The 17009-nt window shown below is 27.6% G+C and overlaps 2 protein-coding genes and 1 long non-coding RNA gene across 9 annotated transcripts; 1 reads left to right on the top strand and 2 right to left on the bottom strand.

The window, feature by feature from the left end:
- Window positions 1–4770: 4770 nt before the first annotated feature.
- On the bottom strand, window positions 4771–8163 carry LOC114167076. Of its 5 annotated transcripts, none has more exons than XR_003600098.1 (7): window positions 7956–8163; window positions 7499–7571; window positions 7360–7423; window positions 6858–6967; window positions 6087–6196; window positions 5423–5460; window positions 4771–4908 (listed from the first exon to the last, which is right to left on the bottom strand). It is a non-coding gene; the product is annotated as an uncharacterized LOC114167076 (long non-coding RNA). The 5 variants fall into 5 exon arrangements; XR_003600101.1 differs by having other exon boundaries at window positions 7505–7571; XR_003600100.1 differs by having other exon boundaries at window positions 8014–8163.
- A 464-nt stretch (window positions 8164–8627) lies between these two features.
- Window positions 8628–11265, top strand: LOC114167073 (54S ribosomal protein L51, mitochondrial-like). 3 transcript variants are annotated; one of them, XM_028052004.1, is made up of 5 exons: window positions 8648–8788; window positions 9121–9178; window positions 9291–9376; window positions 10117–10223; window positions 10719–11265. In XM_028052004.1, exons 3-5 carry the CDS (start codon window positions 9297–9299, stop codon window positions 10889–10891), a joined length of 360 nt encoding a protein of 119 aa, XP_027907805.1. In that variant the 5' UTR covers window positions 8648–8788; window positions 9121–9178; window positions 9291–9296; the 3' UTR covers window positions 10892–11265. The 3 variants fall into 3 exon arrangements, with proteins under 3 accessions (XP_027907804.1, XP_027907805.1, XP_027907803.1); XM_028052003.1 differs by lacking the exon at window positions 9121–9178 and having other exon boundaries at window positions 8628–8788; XM_028052002.1 differs by having other exon boundaries at window positions 8649–8788; window positions 9165–9376.
- A 1082-nt stretch (window positions 11266–12347) lies between these two features.
- LOC114167565 (GDSL esterase/lipase 2-like) lies at window positions 12348–14852 on the bottom strand. Its single transcript, XM_028052666.1, has 5 exons — window positions 14574–14852; window positions 14333–14460; window positions 13217–13456; window positions 12850–13111; window positions 12348–12749 (listed from the first exon to the last, which is right to left on the bottom strand). The coding sequence occupies exons 1-5, from the start codon at window positions 14842–14844 to the stop codon at window positions 12514–12516; spliced, it is 1137 nt and encodes a 378-aa protein (XP_027908467.1). The 5' UTR covers window positions 14845–14852; the 3' UTR covers window positions 12348–12513.
- Window positions 14853–17009: the final 2157 nt, after the last annotated feature.

Here is a 17009-nt window from a genome sequence, read left to right as displayed (position 1 = left end):
GAGACTTTTAAAGAAACGGGTACCAAACTGAGATTTTGTCTCCAAAATAAGGATAAAGATATAATTAAACCTAATATTTTTGTTTCAACAATGTCATAAAATTTGTTCCATCATCAGTGCATAGATGGTAGCCAACTTGCAAGTGTTCTTATTATTCATTTTTGTTTTCTACTCGTCAATCTTTACTCCTGTTACAAAACTTAGAATAAGTTTTCTCCAACTAAAATTTTGGGTTGCTTTTCTTTATAATCCTTTGTTTAACATAAATTATTTAATTCAAAATTAGTTTTATAAATCTCAGCTTCACGCAAAATTAACTTTACAAATTCTAATTAAATTACACAATTTTCTTTTGGAAAAACTGAATCATATAAATTGGTAAACAACCATATCTTGTTAGGAATCAAGTGTGACTCTAAGTTTGATCAAAACGAAGTCAAACCAAGTCCATTTGGGTCAAGATTGAGTTTAGTTGGGTTCGAGCCGAAAGTCGAAATAAGTCGGTCTAGTCCAAAGGTCAATTCAAGTTAACCTAGATCGAAGGTTGAACCAAATTAGTCCAAATCGAAGTTAAGCCGAGTTAACACATGCCAAAGGTTGAGTCTAGTCGGTCCAAGTTAAATCTTAATGAATTGATCCTAACTAAAAGTTAAGAGTCATCCAATATCAAAATCAAACAATATCAACTCAAGTTCAATAATAAAATTGAGTTTTTCTTAAAATTGAAATTAAATTACTTTATTTAAACAAAAAATAAAATCTAAAATATTTCGATTACTCAATTTAAATAAACTATTTAATAAATAAATAAAATTTAACTGCAAATAACTTAAATATCATGTATTTCAATTTAAAATTACTCAAATATAAGATTAAAGTTTTTTAAGTTTTCGTAGGTAAAATTAAGTAAAACTAGTAGGAGACCCGTGCATACACGCGGGTCGTGTTTTTTATTTTTTATGTTTTGTAATTTTTAAAACAGAAATTTTATTATTATTATATAAATCAATTATTTAAATGATTATTATTATTGGTTTAATTGCATACAATGATTAATTTTATTATTTAAATATGTTATCAATTTAATTAATTATAAAAATTTATAATAATGGTATTAATAATAATAATAATAAATAATATTATCATTAAATTATACTAAATTGCATATATATACGTCGTTGTTAAAGTAAAATATAGATATATTATGTAATATGATTATGTATAAATTAAATACAATATTTAATTGATTTAAATATTTTGAATAGAACCATATGTATATATAAATACTTGTATGTTATATTAAAATGAAATGTATATGCACGGATCGTTATTAAAGTAAAATGTAGACATATGGTGTTATATGGTCCCGTATAAAATATACAACATGAAATTGATGTTCAGAATTTTAAATATAAACACACGTAGATATAAATAAAAACATGTATATTATACTAAAATAAAATGCATATGGGTCATTATTAAAGTCAAATGTAAACATATTATGTAATATAGTCCCTATAAATTAAATACAACATAAAATTGATGTTAAAATTTTTAAATAAAAACACATGTACATATAAACACTTCAATGTTATATCAAATTGAAATGTGTATGTATGAGTCTTTATTAAAGTAAAATGCAGGCATATGGTGTAATACGGCCCCGTATAATATATATATATAACATGAAATTGATGTCAAAATTATTAAATAGAAATACATGTAGATATAAACACATATGTATATTATATTAAAATGATATGTGTATCCAGGGACGTCGTTGTTAGAGTAAAATGTAGACATATTGTGTAATTGTCCCGTATAAAATAATACAACATGAAATTGATGTTAAATTTTTTAAATAAAACCACATGTAGATATAAATACATGTATACTACATTAAAATAAAATGTGTATCGACGCATATGGTTAAAGTAAAATGTAAGCATATTGTATAATATGGTCCCGTATAAAATAAATACAACATGAAATTGATATTAAAAATTTTAAATAGAAACACATGTAGATATAACCACATGTATATTAGATTAGAATGAAATACGTATGTACATGTCGTGGTTTTTGATTTTTTTGTAATTTTTAAAATAGATTTTTTTGTTATTATATATATATATATATATAAATAAAATATTAATTTAATTGTTTATTTTTATTAATTTAATTATGTACGACAATTAATTTATTGTTTTATTATAAGATTATTTGATAATTATAATAAATTTATTTTAGTTGTAATAACAGTATTAAATAATAGTTGGTGCATATTATACTGCATTTTTTAATTAATAAAAATTTTAATTTTAATATTATATTTTACTATTATATAATTAATGTAATTTTTGTTATATTAATAATAATAGATTATACTAATATTATTATTAATAATAATTAGATTAAAAAATAATAGTTAGATATGGATTTGTTTGTTTTAAATTATGAAATTGATACTAATTGATAAATAATGTATAGTAAAATAATATTGTTACATGATTAAAATTTGTAATTATAAGTTTAAGTTATATATCATATTAAAATGAAAAGTATAAGTACTTGTGGTCGTGGTTTAAGTAAAATGTAAGTATATTGTGTAATATGGTCTCTACAAAATAAATACAACATGAAATTGATGTTAAATTTTTAAATTTTTTATATAAATAAACATGTAGATATATTTACATATATGTTATATTTAAATGAGATGTGTATGCACAGTAAAATGTAGACATTTTGTATAATATGGTCCCGTATAAATTAAATACAACATGAGATTGATGTTAAAATTTTTAAATAGAGACACATGTAGATATAAATACTTGTATGTTATATTAAAATGAGATGCAAATGGTCGTTATTAAAGTAAACCGAATGCATATGGTGTAATAAGATCCCGTACAAATATATACAACATGAAATTGATATTATATTATATTAAAATAAAATGCGTATCCACATGTCATTATTAAAGTAAGATGCAGGTATATTGTGTAATATGGTTTCGTATAAAATAAATACAACATGAAATTTATATTAAAATTTTTAAATAGAAAAACATGTAGATATAAACACATGTATATTATATTAAAATGAAATGTATATGCACGAATTATTGCTAAAGTAAAATATAGATATATTATGTATTATGGTACCGTATAAAATGAATACAACATTAAATAGACGTTAACATTTTTAAATAAAAACACATTATATTACATTAAAATAAAAATCCTAGACATACTATGTAATATAGTTCTGTATAAAATAAATACAATATGAAATTGATGTTAAAAATTTTAAATAGAAACACTTGTAGATATATAATAATAATAATAATAATAATAATAATAATAATATAAATAATTAATAATTAATAATTAATAATTATAATGATAACATTAATAATACGTGCGGATGGTTGCTGTTTTTTTTTATTTTTTTTATATTTCAAAAATAAATAATATTGTTATTATATTTAAATTGGCAATTTTTTGGAATAATTATATTTAAATGGTTTAATTATTTAGTGTATGAGATTAATAGCTATCAAGCTAAATCAAAATTTTGAACCATAAGTCGTCTAGATTAGGTAACTAAATATGACTACAAACAATTTGAATATAAAGTAATTGAAATAAAGCAAATCAAATTCCACAAAATATAGGACTTACCAACAACAACATTAACACACGTCCACATAAATATTAGCATAGGAGAAAAAATGAAAGAGAACCGCACACTCAATTTTATTCGTAGCTGACATTGATTTTCATCACAACGTGTTCCAAACATTGATTTTAAAATTAATAATATAATTGTTAACTGTAAATGTATAAATTTAAAAGATTTAAAAAATTAAAGGATAAAAAATAATTTATTGAGTTAGAAAAAAGTAAAAATAATTAATGGAATTAACTGTTCAATTAATGATTTTTTTGAAATAAATCATATAATTATTGATTGTATAAATCAAATTCCAATCTGTATATCTATGAGCACAAATCATTACTAAATTGAATTTTTTTTTATTTAGATTTGAATTTTTATCAATAAAGATATTTCAAAAAACTTTCAAGACGGAAGTTATGATATAGATGCTAGATTCATGCCTGTTCGAAATGTAAATTATAGTATTCATTCTTATGTCAATGGGAATGAAAAACAAGAAATACTTTTTCTGGAGATATGGACAAACGGAAGTTTAACTCCTAAGGAAGCCCTTTATGAAGCCTCCCAAAATTTGATTGATTTATTTCTTCCCTTTGTACACGCAGAAGAAGATAACTTTCATTTAGAAAAAAATCAAGACAAAGTGACTTTGCCCCTTTTTACTTTTCATGATTTATAAGTCTCCTCATAAGAATAATATTTAAAAGAACATTATTTTATATATTTATCTATATCATTTTAAGAATAACCATTTTATTTTTTGAGATATAGATAGTAAAATTACACTAACATAAATATAATTTAATAATATAAACGTAAATTTAAATTTAGTAACTAAATGTATCAATTTAAAATGATGATTATAATATGAACTTATGATGGTGTATCTTTTAGATTATAAATATATTAATATTATAAGTTATTTAGGTATTTCGTTAAGCAGATGGATTGTTTATTTTATAATTACTTGTTAAGTTGGCAAAAAATTAATCAAATGCTTGTACATAATTGGTGTTATAAATTAACAAATATATGAAAGAAATACTAATTTTGGTTCTAAAATAATTGAAATGGAAGAATGGTTTATGAATCTTAATTGACATAAACTAATCATGTGTTCTGCTACTAATATTGTAATCATTATTACAATAAAATAAGATCTCATAGGATCTTAACAAATCTTGCCATTAATTATCATTTAAAACTTTTAGCATAAGTTATATCCTGCAAACATTGAAAAAGTCAATTATCAGCACCACAATATTCACATACAACGTTTTTAATGTTATAAAATTTCTAACAAAAAAATAGAACATTCATTTTAATGCTAAAGATACGTATTTTCTTAGTACAATTTAGGATTCAGTGTTAAAATGATATATATATATATATATATATATATAGATATAATTATAGCTAATACATTACAATTCAAAGAAGAGTAATTAAAATATCTCAAGAGATACAGTGAACCAAAGTTAATTGCAAAACAACAAAACAGAATCAGTGATAAGACTCTAGACTTTGTCTTGCAGCTTCTCAACATAGGTGATATCATCTATAATAATTGTTCCTCTATTCATCTAAAAAAAAATTTAGAATCTTTAATGAGATTATATCCCAACAATTTGGAAACCAAACAATGAAATTGAATATCGAATGAACTCTTAAACAAAGATGCAAGAGTCAAGAAAATAAGGACTTAGATAATTGCATTTGTGATGACAGGGAATCATACCTCTATAGTTTACTCTAACAGTCATGTTGGTATGCTCCCTACAATGGTAGAAAACAGAACAGTTACGTAAATATTTAGATTAAATACCATAAACACGAAATCAACCAATGATTTAAGTTAGAAAAGCTTAGAAGTAAATAATATTTATCTAAATCCAGGTCAAGAAAATTCATCTGATTAAACTTTATACACTATCAACAAAGTTCATGCAGAACTTCACAAACATCTATATGTCTAACCTGTTTAGTTAGAACTACATTATGAATTTGGTCCTTTGTATCATACGCTAGTACCAATGTATCGTTATCTTTGTTAACAGGCAGCCTAACATTGTGTTATTACATTAACAACAATAACAACAATTTTGTCTCAAAGATCACAAAATATTTTTCACTTCTATTATCAACATTAACATAAAAGTCATAGTTAACCTTCTATCACCGGTGGACATTACAATTGCCATTGTTAATGAAGGATACTATTACTTTCATCTTTATACCCATTACAGATTCTTGAGTTGCCTATCCTATCATTATTGTATAGATTTAACTTTGATAAGCAAAAATAATAGTCAATAGAATTTAAAATTATAAGATAGAAATATGAAGAAGATAAATTGAAAATAATTGTCATAAAAAAATAATGTTGAAAATGCAAGGCATACCACCACAACAATTCATGCTCGTCAGAGACATTTTTTAGAGCACCTGATTTTGAATCTTCAACTCAAGTGACTTGTTGCCTTTTACTGTTAACTAAAGAAACACACTCCTCCTGCAATTGAGTTAAAAACGGAGCATGCAAGATCAACACCATCCATGCTAATAGCTTGAATCAATTAGTTTTTGATTCAACATCAAAACCAAAGCTCTCATATTATGTAATTTAGAAGAAAGTAATATTTGTTATGCCTGATTGGTCAGAAATATGTGTTTTAATAGGCAAAGATGGCTAGAATAAATACTAATGATCCTAATTACAAAATATAAATAAGGAAAAGATGCAAATCTACTAAAACATATTTATGGTTGTTGAGTAGTTTATTTTTTTCCCTTGAAGATGGATAGAAATTCTCAACACATAAAATTCAGATATAGGGTACCCATACTAATTTTCCACATAATACTAATGTGTTCCTTTCTGTAGTCCCCTCGGAAGGTCATCTTAATGTATTTAGATTCTTCTCCAAGCTTCACATATGCCCCAATACTTGTAGTACACCCAAGCAAATGCAATAACCAAAATTATAACGAACCCGTTAAAACCAAAAGATAAAGTTTAAACAACACACCCCAATTGAATTAAATAAAATCATGTCAAAATAAAATATAAAAAAGGAGTAAGAAGTACAATAAACAAAACATGGCAAAAAAAAAGTCAAAATTTCCTAATTTTTTAATTTCAAACAAATATTGTCTTTCTTCTACAAATTTACCTCATCTGGACAATTCCAACATTAACCACCTTTTGGATCTTGTTCATCATCATAGGATTTTTCGTATGTTCCTGTGCAGCCTTGGGATTTTCCTTGAAATCAACCAACACCTGCATAGACATTACAAATCTAATTCTGTTAAGCATGTTTGATTCTTCAATCTACAATCATAGACATCAAAGAAGCAACTAAACACACAACACCGAGATTAAAAACGAAAAATAGTAAATATGTCTTCTAAAATCAAAAGGTTTAACCTTTTCTTCAACCCACAACGATAGGTTTACGAAACAGGAAAAAAAAGTAGAAGAAGACCATGAAGAAGAAGAAAGAAAACTCAAGCTATTGACTTTCAACAATTACTAAAATGTACTAATCCACGATACACCATCTTCAACACAAAAATCCTCAAAAAAAATTAAAGCTTTCGTGAAGAAAAAGTAAGAGCAAATCTGAAAATGCCTTTCAAAAAGTAAGAAAAAAAAAGCCAAGGAAAACTAACCTTGAGGCCAAAAGGTTTTGTTTTGGTTCTATAAAATTGCCTTCTGCCATTGTACTCATCCATTCTGAAAATTTCAAACAAATAATGAGCCTAATTGCAAACAATAACATGTGAAGGAGGACATAAAAGATGAAATTACAATAACTTGATTTTGTTATGATACAGCAACAAACTTCGATCCATTTAGCCATTTGGGTCTGAAATCCTCTAGTCTACAAAAGCAAGAAACGATTTCAGCAACAAATCAAAGCTTTTTACAAAAACATTTAGCAAACCCCTAAGTATCGAACAAAAACATAAAAATATACCCAACTAACCCGATTGGAAATGAATAAAAAAAATCCAACCAATATATCCTTAAATGCTTTCCGCAGACCCAAAAAAAGTTGACTCAAAATCTAAGAACGACGGCAAGGATGTTTAGATATATTTCACCAAATAAAAAGCAAAAGAATACCATTTGATGAAGGAGATTTGCAGAGACGAAATAGAAACAAAGTTCGGTTAAAACAAAAGTAAATAGAAATTAACAATATCTAACATTTGATCCATTGTTAATATGAAGAAGGATAAGTTTTGAGAAGAAGTAAAAATACCTTTTATGAAGACCGAGAAGGAGAACTCGAAAACAAAAGTTGAGTTATTATAACCTACCTTCATCTGGATATGGCGACACAAACAGGAGACACAAAAGAAAAAGGAGACAACCTTGAGGTCAGAGGGTTTTTTTCTAGATCTGTCAACTTTTGTAGAAGAAGATTGAAAATAGTTTTTTTTCTTGGAGAAGAAGAAGAAGAATAGTAACTGCAGCCAACACGTCAATCAACATTCAATCAATATCAATATTTTAATAAAATATTAAATGTGGAATCATTCAAAAAAATTGTTAGCCATTTAGGAGGGAAGAAGCGGGAAAGCTTAAACATCGAAAAGACGAAAAAACCCTCCATTTGGAACACGTGTCAACGAATTGGAATGACCAGTTTAGTAATTTCACTATCCTAATATTTTCTTAGATATATAGTAGATTAAAAGAATCTAATACCTCGTAACTAAGATGACATATAATATTTAATAATAACTTTTACTTTTGGAAAATTCAAAAGTTGAATAAACTGATATATTCTTAGAAAAGTTTCAGGATTAGCTTAATAACCAAAACTAAATTTGTCCACGCATACATTAAAATTTTAGTTTTTTTTTTTCCTTTCTAGAATATTACATGGATACAATTGGTTTACTTATTAAGGTAATGGATGAAATTGTGAAAGTTAAAGGAAAAACATTTCAGTCAAGGAAAAAAACCTCTAGACGGCAGCGTTTTGGAGCTGAGGAACGTGGACAAAAACCCTTGTGACATTGGTGAAGCAGAGAAAGGGAACAGAGCTCGCAAGAATTTGTTGCTACTTCTGAAGTCTGTTCTGCGTAGGTCAGTGAATCTGCATTCGCGCGATTTGATTATTTTTTGATTTAAGGGGTGCATCTATGGAATTGAACTCTTTGTTGAACTCGGTTAATATTTGTGAAGAATATCATAGTGCTATTGTGAAAATCAGTTTCTGAATGCCGATTTTTCCTAATTCTTTGCTGCATGTTTTATGGACTTGTTCAATTGTGTAGTCAATTTTGGAATTTTAACTATGCGGTGTGTGTGCGCGTGCGTTGGGTTTAAACATTGATCCACTGTAGTGCAGTTCATTCTACTACACATATTTGTTCTTGCTATTTATTTTTCTAACTCCCAGGTTTGTAAAATTGCAGCTAATTTCGTTCATTTCCTTGTCATACACCTGCACTCCCTGCAGATTGCTATTTCTCCGTGTGTAGTTTTTGTTTCAGTAATTGGCAAATCGAGAGGCACGATTCGTGTTTCATTGCTCCACTCAGTCACATCATATTTCTCAGAAGTCATTTTGTCCTCCCCTTTTTAGGTTCATATGGCTTTGCGAGGGGTTTGGCAACTTCACAAGCTGATTGTTAGTTACTGCGACTGGGGAGGAAGTAGCAGAGGTATAAGGTACGAACGAGTACAATTTTTTCATATCTTCAATTCTATCGTGTCTTATGCTCATATTCATATTTATGTTCTTGGCAACAGTGAATTACTGGATTTCTGCCTATATTTGTAATGTTGCATTTAACCTCTTAGATAATGTTTGTGTGTTTTGAAGGGATGGAGTCGAATGGTTCACGAATGATATGTGATTTTTTGTTACTAGATGAATATTTGAAATTCCTTTCAGGACTTGACAACTGAAATTTGTTACTGGCTTGCATAACTTGCATCTAAATATATGATAATATTAACGATTTTCAAATCAGGCTTGTGCTCTTTGAAATAGATGTCGTAACTTTATCTTCGTTCTTATGTTTACTTGCCAGTAAAATTTAAGTGTTTGCATTCCTTTATTCTGCTTGTTTGAGTATAAAACCCTACATGATAACTGAATAACTGAACTTTATATTTGGCATCAACATTCGGTGTTGCAAGGGAGAATTTTATGAATTACAATTAACAGCTCGTTTTCGCTTGTTTGCCATATTGGCTGTGATTCTGACTTCATGCCAATAACAGCCTTTTAACAATGAAATTAGAAAAAAGTTAAACATCTATTCTACTTCTTGATAACCATACTTCTCCCTCTTATCTTCTTTGCACTATTACTGAAAATTTATTGGATAGAACGACTATAATTTTCACGTTTGTTTACTACTTTGAATAGTGGACTCTCAATACAGTTTTAAATATTTGAATAGGGCATTTATGGAGTCTCAGTTGCCAGTGTTTAAGGAGAAGAATCCTCAATTAGAGGTGGTCACTGAGCTCATCCGTGGCCAGCATCCTCATCTGAAGGGTTTTTACAGTAAGTTTGTTGTGCTCACCTGTAACTGTGTAACTAATTTCCTTTCCTTAGTTTCATTGACAACTCTCCGTGCAATGTTGTATGGGATATTGAATATTGGGGCTGTATGAAGGCAATAAGAAAATTATGCTCAAATTTGTAAAGATGAGATTGTTACACTGGATGAGTTGTATGCAATACAAGATGGGATAAAATATGTAGTAGAGAACAAATTTGGAGCAGCACCTATTATGGAAAAGATGTTATAGTCTTGCCTTATGTAGTTTGGCATATGGGAAATAATGAAATTGGATTAGATGGAAGGTAGTTCAATATTTAGAGATAGAGGAAATCCAACAAAAGACTATAGGAGCAACATTTAGAAGAGTTTAGATTAAATGGTTTATCATTTGGTATGATTTAGTCGGATCTAATGGTGCTGTTGATACTTGTAGCCTACTCCACCTGGTTGGAAAATGCTTTTGTTGTGATTGATGATTGTTTAATGAAATGCAGAGAACAAAAACCAGCGAGTGATATGTGTGAAGAATATGGATCCAGAAGACATATTTTTGCATGCATCTAGACTAAGGAACGCATTGGGCAGAAAGGTAGTGAAATTGAGGACAAGACATGTAACCAAACACCCTAGTGTGCAAGGTACGTGGACAACTGCCGTGAAATATTAAGGTCCAGGTATATGAGAAAGTTACCCTTGGTGTATTTGACAAGATTTTCCTTCTCTTCCGGTGATTTAATCAGTTTGTGAACTGGTGAGAGTAAGTTCTTATCTTATCTGGCGCCATTTCTAGTCAATAGTTCATATACCTTTTTTGTGGTTATGTTGTTTGCTTCACCGTGCTGAGACTAACGAGATAGAAAGTGTTTTTCTGTTCCCTATAAAGCTCTGCTATGTTTTAGTAGAGGGAATGTTGCAATCGGCTATTAGGCCAAATGAAGAAATGTTTACATTTTAAAAGGACCACTTTTGGATTCAAGATTTTCACGTTAGCAGCAGTGAGGAACTATAAAAATAAGTGGTAAATAAATAAATCTTCTAGTAGCTTATTCTTGTCTTTTAAGAGCGTTTGTATCAAGTGCTTGGAAATTTTATTTGAATCATCTTAATTTTGTAAAATGAATTTTAGTTGAAGTTGAAAGAATACAGTCTTTAATTGAAAAGTGATTCTACCAAGTGAATAACTTATTTCCCCAAGTCCCAACCAAAACGAAACTTACTTTTGGACCTAGCAATCGTATATGCAGAACACGTGTGTTTGAAGTGAAATAATTTATATTTAGATACTTTTTTTTTGTTGGAAAAATGATTTAAGTTATAATGTTATTTGGCGTCAAATTCTCGAAATTAGTGCAAGAACAAATGAAAACTTGTTTGTCCAAGTGTTTCTAATTTCCCTTTAAAATCTTGTATGAAGATAGATGAAGTAAACCGAACAAATGTCTCCGGGTTTCATTTCTCTAAACAAGAATGAAACTTAATAGAAAAAGAAGGTCCATTCTATTGTTTACTACTATTTTTTTCTTCATTCAAATTTAGATGCATAAGATCAAACAAAGTTTTACATTATAAATTGATTGTTTTTTTTTATAAATTTTTACATAATTAAATTAATGATAATGTAAAAACTTAAGTTATAACTCTTGTCGTTCTTGTGATTTTCTTAAAACAACATAATAATATTTTTGTTTCAACAATGACATAAAATTTGTTCCATCATCGGTGCATAGATGGTAGCCAATTTGCAAGTGTTCTTGTTATTAATTTTTGTTTTCTACTCGTCAATACTTTACTCCTGTTACAAAAACGAAGAATAAGTTTTCTTCAACTAAATTTTGGGTTGCTTTTCTTTATAGTCCTTCATTTAACATAAATTATTTAATTCAAAATTAGTTCTATAAATTCAGCTTCACGCAAAATTAACTTTACAAATTCTAATTAAATTACACTAAATTTTCTTTTAGAAAAATTGAATCGTATAAATTCGCAAACAACCACATCTCTCCTAAATGCGTGTTTGAATATTCATCAGAGTGGTGTTTTCATTTTGATATCAAAGAGAACCAAGCTTGTTTCACAAATGAAAAGTACATTCAGAAAATGTCATTCCATGTTTTATCCTTAGGTATAACTGATTCTCTAAAGAGTTGACTTTTATTATACTTTTACAATAACCACACACACACACACATATATATATATATATATATATATATATTCTATTCAATCATGCTGCATCCAACAATTATTTGTGTTTTATCCTGCAAAGGACTAAATTTATCTAACTATATATTAAAGATGGAACAACTGCTTCAGATTGTAAGACTCAATCACATCTTGGTTACCATTCCACATTAGCTGAGCGAAATGTTGAGCAGCTCTCTCCGATGGATGGGGAGAATCAAAGAACACATACTCATCAACATTGTTGCATAATTCATATTCTTGAATACCCCTTTTCCCTCCACAGCTATAATCTCCTCTGTAAGGTCCACCTCCACAACAAGCCACACTCCCCTCTTTGAAACCTTACCAGCAGCAGAAAACAATACAAAACAATGTCACACACACTGCAATAAATATGAAGTTTGCTTCTTTTTCTAAAATTCAGGGCATGTATGTATGTACCATATTTTGAAGGGTACTTGATCAATTCCAGAAGCACATCATAGAAGTTAAAAACTGAGTATTTGAATCCCTTTAGTTGTCTTTCTAGCTTTCGAAGTGATTTGGGAAGAGCATCATTGTGTAGTCTTGCAAGAGCAGAGCCTTGTGCTTTGAGACATGCTTCTATGGATGTTCCACTCGCGAGTGTCCTTAGAAACGGAGAACAAGTCAGTGGAGCAACATTTAAAAACCCAAATTTTCTTCCACCTTCATTGTAAATCTCCTGCACAAAAAATCATTTCTTAGAATTACAAACAGATACGGGAACGAAGAACAATCGAGAGAGAGAAATTTTAGTGCAATGATTCGCCCAAAGGTTAGATTCTACTTTGATCACTGTTGTAATGTTGTGAGTGACGAAATCTACAAAATTTTGTGGAGGGTATGGAAGGACGACAGTGGCATTAATGGGGTTTGTATAGAAAGGGGATGCATAGTCATTGCCTCCAACGGAAAAAATATAAACAGCTGTGGAAAACAATTTCTTGGCTCTGTCTTCTCCATGTTTCTGCCTCAATTGCTTGCTAACTCTTTTGAAGTACAATCCTTGAGTTTTCAGGTCAATCACCTATAACATCCAAGTAATAGCAATGTATTTAGATAGAGAAGATGAGATGAAGATGTTCTATAAAAACATCTTGCAATGCTTGATTCTTTAATGAATAATTTAGAAAAAAGTTAGATATGTTTCTAGTTTTTAAACTTTCGACACAAAACTGAAATTGTCCCTTTAAAACTTTGATACGTTTTGGACTTCAAACTTTAAAAATAAACCAATATAGTTCTTTAACTCAACTGTATCAAATTTTGGGTTAAATATATTTTTGGTCATTTACCTTTCAGTGAATTTTAAAATTAGTTTATTTCGAAACTTTAGACCAATTTAGTCTTTCATTTCTCGAAAAACATGGATTTAGTCATTTTAATAAAATTTTGTTAAGTTTATTTGACATTTCAAGCGCGTTTCATAATAATATTATAATATTTGAATTAACATTAAAACAAAAATATGTCAAATAGTATAAACAACTCAAATACAATTCTGAAATTTGATTAAAATGACTAAATTCACGTATTTCGAAAGATGAATGACTAAATTGGTCCAAAGTTTCAAAATGGACTAATTTCAAAATTCACTAAAAGTTAAAGGACCAAGAACATACTTAACCCTTAAATTTTCCTAATACAATAAACACGTTTTAAGATGACGTTTGAGTTGTTTGCATTATTTTGATACGTTCCAATTCAAATCTCATCAAGAAACTCATTCAACAAGCCCAAAAAATTTTACGTCATTAGATTAAACGAACTATACTCATTTGTTTTTTAAGTTTTATGATCAAAATATATCAAAGTTTTCCAGAGGTAAACTCTAATTTCGCATGTAAGTTTAAGGACCGAAAACAGACTTAATCCTGTCGAATATTGCGAAAAGGAAGTGTACCAATCCTTGATTAGTTTCAGGCAAAGCTCCGGCTCCAGAAGATGCAAAGTTCACCCCATAACTGTATTGACGAAGGTTTCCAGGATTAAAGTATACCGGAGGACTAAATGGCAAGTCTGCATATTCAGCTGAAAAACATTGGCATAGACTCACCAAATTAAGATATAAAAAAAAGTTAACCTAATAAGAGCTTCACTTTGTCTCATAAAATCAAATAAAAGAACATTGTAAGAAAAGATACCAATAAAATCTGAAATTACACGTCCATCAGAAATTCTTCCACTGGGATACTTGAAGAAAGTTTTTCCATAAGGGTGGTAGTTGCCTTGGAAAAATGTGGTGGTTTTAATGTAGTTATTGTTTCCAGAATCAAATAGAGAATCTCCAAATACAAATAGGGGTTTCTGGTTTTCTGACAGACATGTGTTGTTTTGAGAATGAGAGTGATGAATGTTGAAAATAAAGGATAACAGGAAGAGAACCAACATGAGAAAGAACCTTGAACTGGCCATGTAATAGATTCACTATTCCAACTACTTACATAAAATAGTTCATATGAAAAATATTTATATTGTGAAGAGAATCCATTAATCATTTACTTCTTTTAACTCTCATTTCACACCACAAAAAAGGAAAAACAAAGAGGTAATAAATTGTTTGTGTACATAGTATGATTATCCCAAGTCACACCACAACACGTGCAAACATCAAATATTGAAAATAATTTTTTATACTAAGAAAAAATATATAAAAAGATACATATTATTAATTAGTTTCCATATCCAAAACTTCAAACAATAAAATTATTTCAAAATTTAGAAATTTAGAATAAAGTATTAAATATTTCAAAATTTTAGTATACAATAAAATAAAAAATTACCTTTCTTAACTCACTTCATTAAGTTTTATGACAGAAACATTAAAAAAAAGAAAAGAAAACAAATAGTAGTTAAAATAAATAATAATTTATTAAAGTGAGGGGCACTGAAATATAGTGGTGGTTTCAAGTATAAAAGTTTTGGACCAGTGAAAAGTCAACTAAATCATATTTATTGCAGCATTAACTTAAAATAAATATAAACAATAATAATATATATAACTACTAGAGAATATACCGACGGTGATTGTTTGTTCATTTTTTAATTTTCATAAAAATTTTAGTTAAGATGAATAAGAAATATATAATTAATTATTAGAACAGATTTTAAATATAAAATTTAAAAAATAAAATATGTATGAAAAAGAAGTTTTGAATATATCATAAAAGATAAAGAGGTTTTTAGAAAATGGTTAAGAATAAATTATTTATAAAATAATTAATTTTAAAATTAATAATTAAGAGTAAAATAGAAATACCAAAATATAAATATAAAAGAGTGTATCTTCTTTATATATTGTTATAAATATATAACATATATTTTTTTTTTTATTTTGTGTTCACATTTCATAATTCAAAATATATCATATATAATAGAATTATTTGTTAAATTTTCAAACGTTGTTTTTACATGTTTTTTATAAAGTTGTTTATCTTTTCTCTTTTTCTTTTCTTCTCTATTCATTCATTGGTAGTTATTTTTCATATTTTTTTCACTTATTATTATCTCTTAATATATGTGATATTAAATTAAATTTTATATATATCTCAATAGTTAACAGGAGGCTACTACTAAAATATAGTGTAACTATTAAGTTAAGAAATAATTAAGATATTTAAACTGTAGTCAAATAAGGATATCAATATTAAAGAAGTGTTAATAAATGTTATGTAAAGTTGAAAATGAAAGTTAAGCTAGAAATGTAGAGGCCATCTTATCTTTTAAGGCTATACAAAATTATGTAAAAACCACCTTATGATTCGAGATTATAAGAAAGTTTCATATACACGAATTTAAGAGGTGTTGCTTTTTATATCAAAGCTTAAAGTACTTTAAAAACAACCACTTTTATTCATTTGATATAAATGTTTGATGTGACTTATAACAAATAATTGTTGACATTATTCATAAATTTAATTAACGGTATTATATATTTGATAAAAAAAAAATCCAATGTATATATTGGAATGTTACAGAAAACTTCTAAATCACTTGAAAATTGTATAAAATTTTACATACGTGATGTATTTAATAAGAATATGAAGTTCAATTATTGGATAATATTTTAAAAAAATTATAAGTGTTTATCTAAACTCGTGCAACTTACTCTCAAGTCTCACAACAATAGAAACCGTAATTCCTACTAAAGTATTTCGAAAATTGGTGACTACAAACCCAAAAGTTTAGCAGTGGACTTATGAAAAAGTTGGAGGTGGATGAAGAAACCTTAATTTAATAGAGTTTCTTTTTTCACCTCCAAACCTTTTTTTTAATATCCTCTCAAGTGTCAGAACTTTTGATGATAATAATATCATTTATTTTGTATTGCGATATTCACAATGATATTAAAACGAATTTGATTGTTGATCCATTTAATCCGGTAATCATATTATAATATGTATAAACATCAATATAGTGGTTTGTTAATCTTTTTTTGAATTATATGAATCTGATTTAATTAAAAAAAATTAAAAATGATGTTAATGTAAAATCCTATTGCGGATGTCGACATCCGCAATAGTATTCAACATATGTCAGTTTGTGTTGTGGATGTCGACATATGAATCTGAATTATATGT

Source organism: Vigna unguiculata, chromosome 10, assembly GCF_004118075.2.
Source record: "Vigna unguiculata cultivar IT97K-499-35 chromosome 10, ASM411807v1, whole genome shotgun sequence".
NCBI lineage: Eukaryota > Viridiplantae > Streptophyta > Magnoliopsida > Fabales > Fabaceae > Vigna > Vigna unguiculata.
Note: the sequence above shows the minus strand (reverse complement) of the source record. Positions and strands in the feature narration are given on the sequence as shown.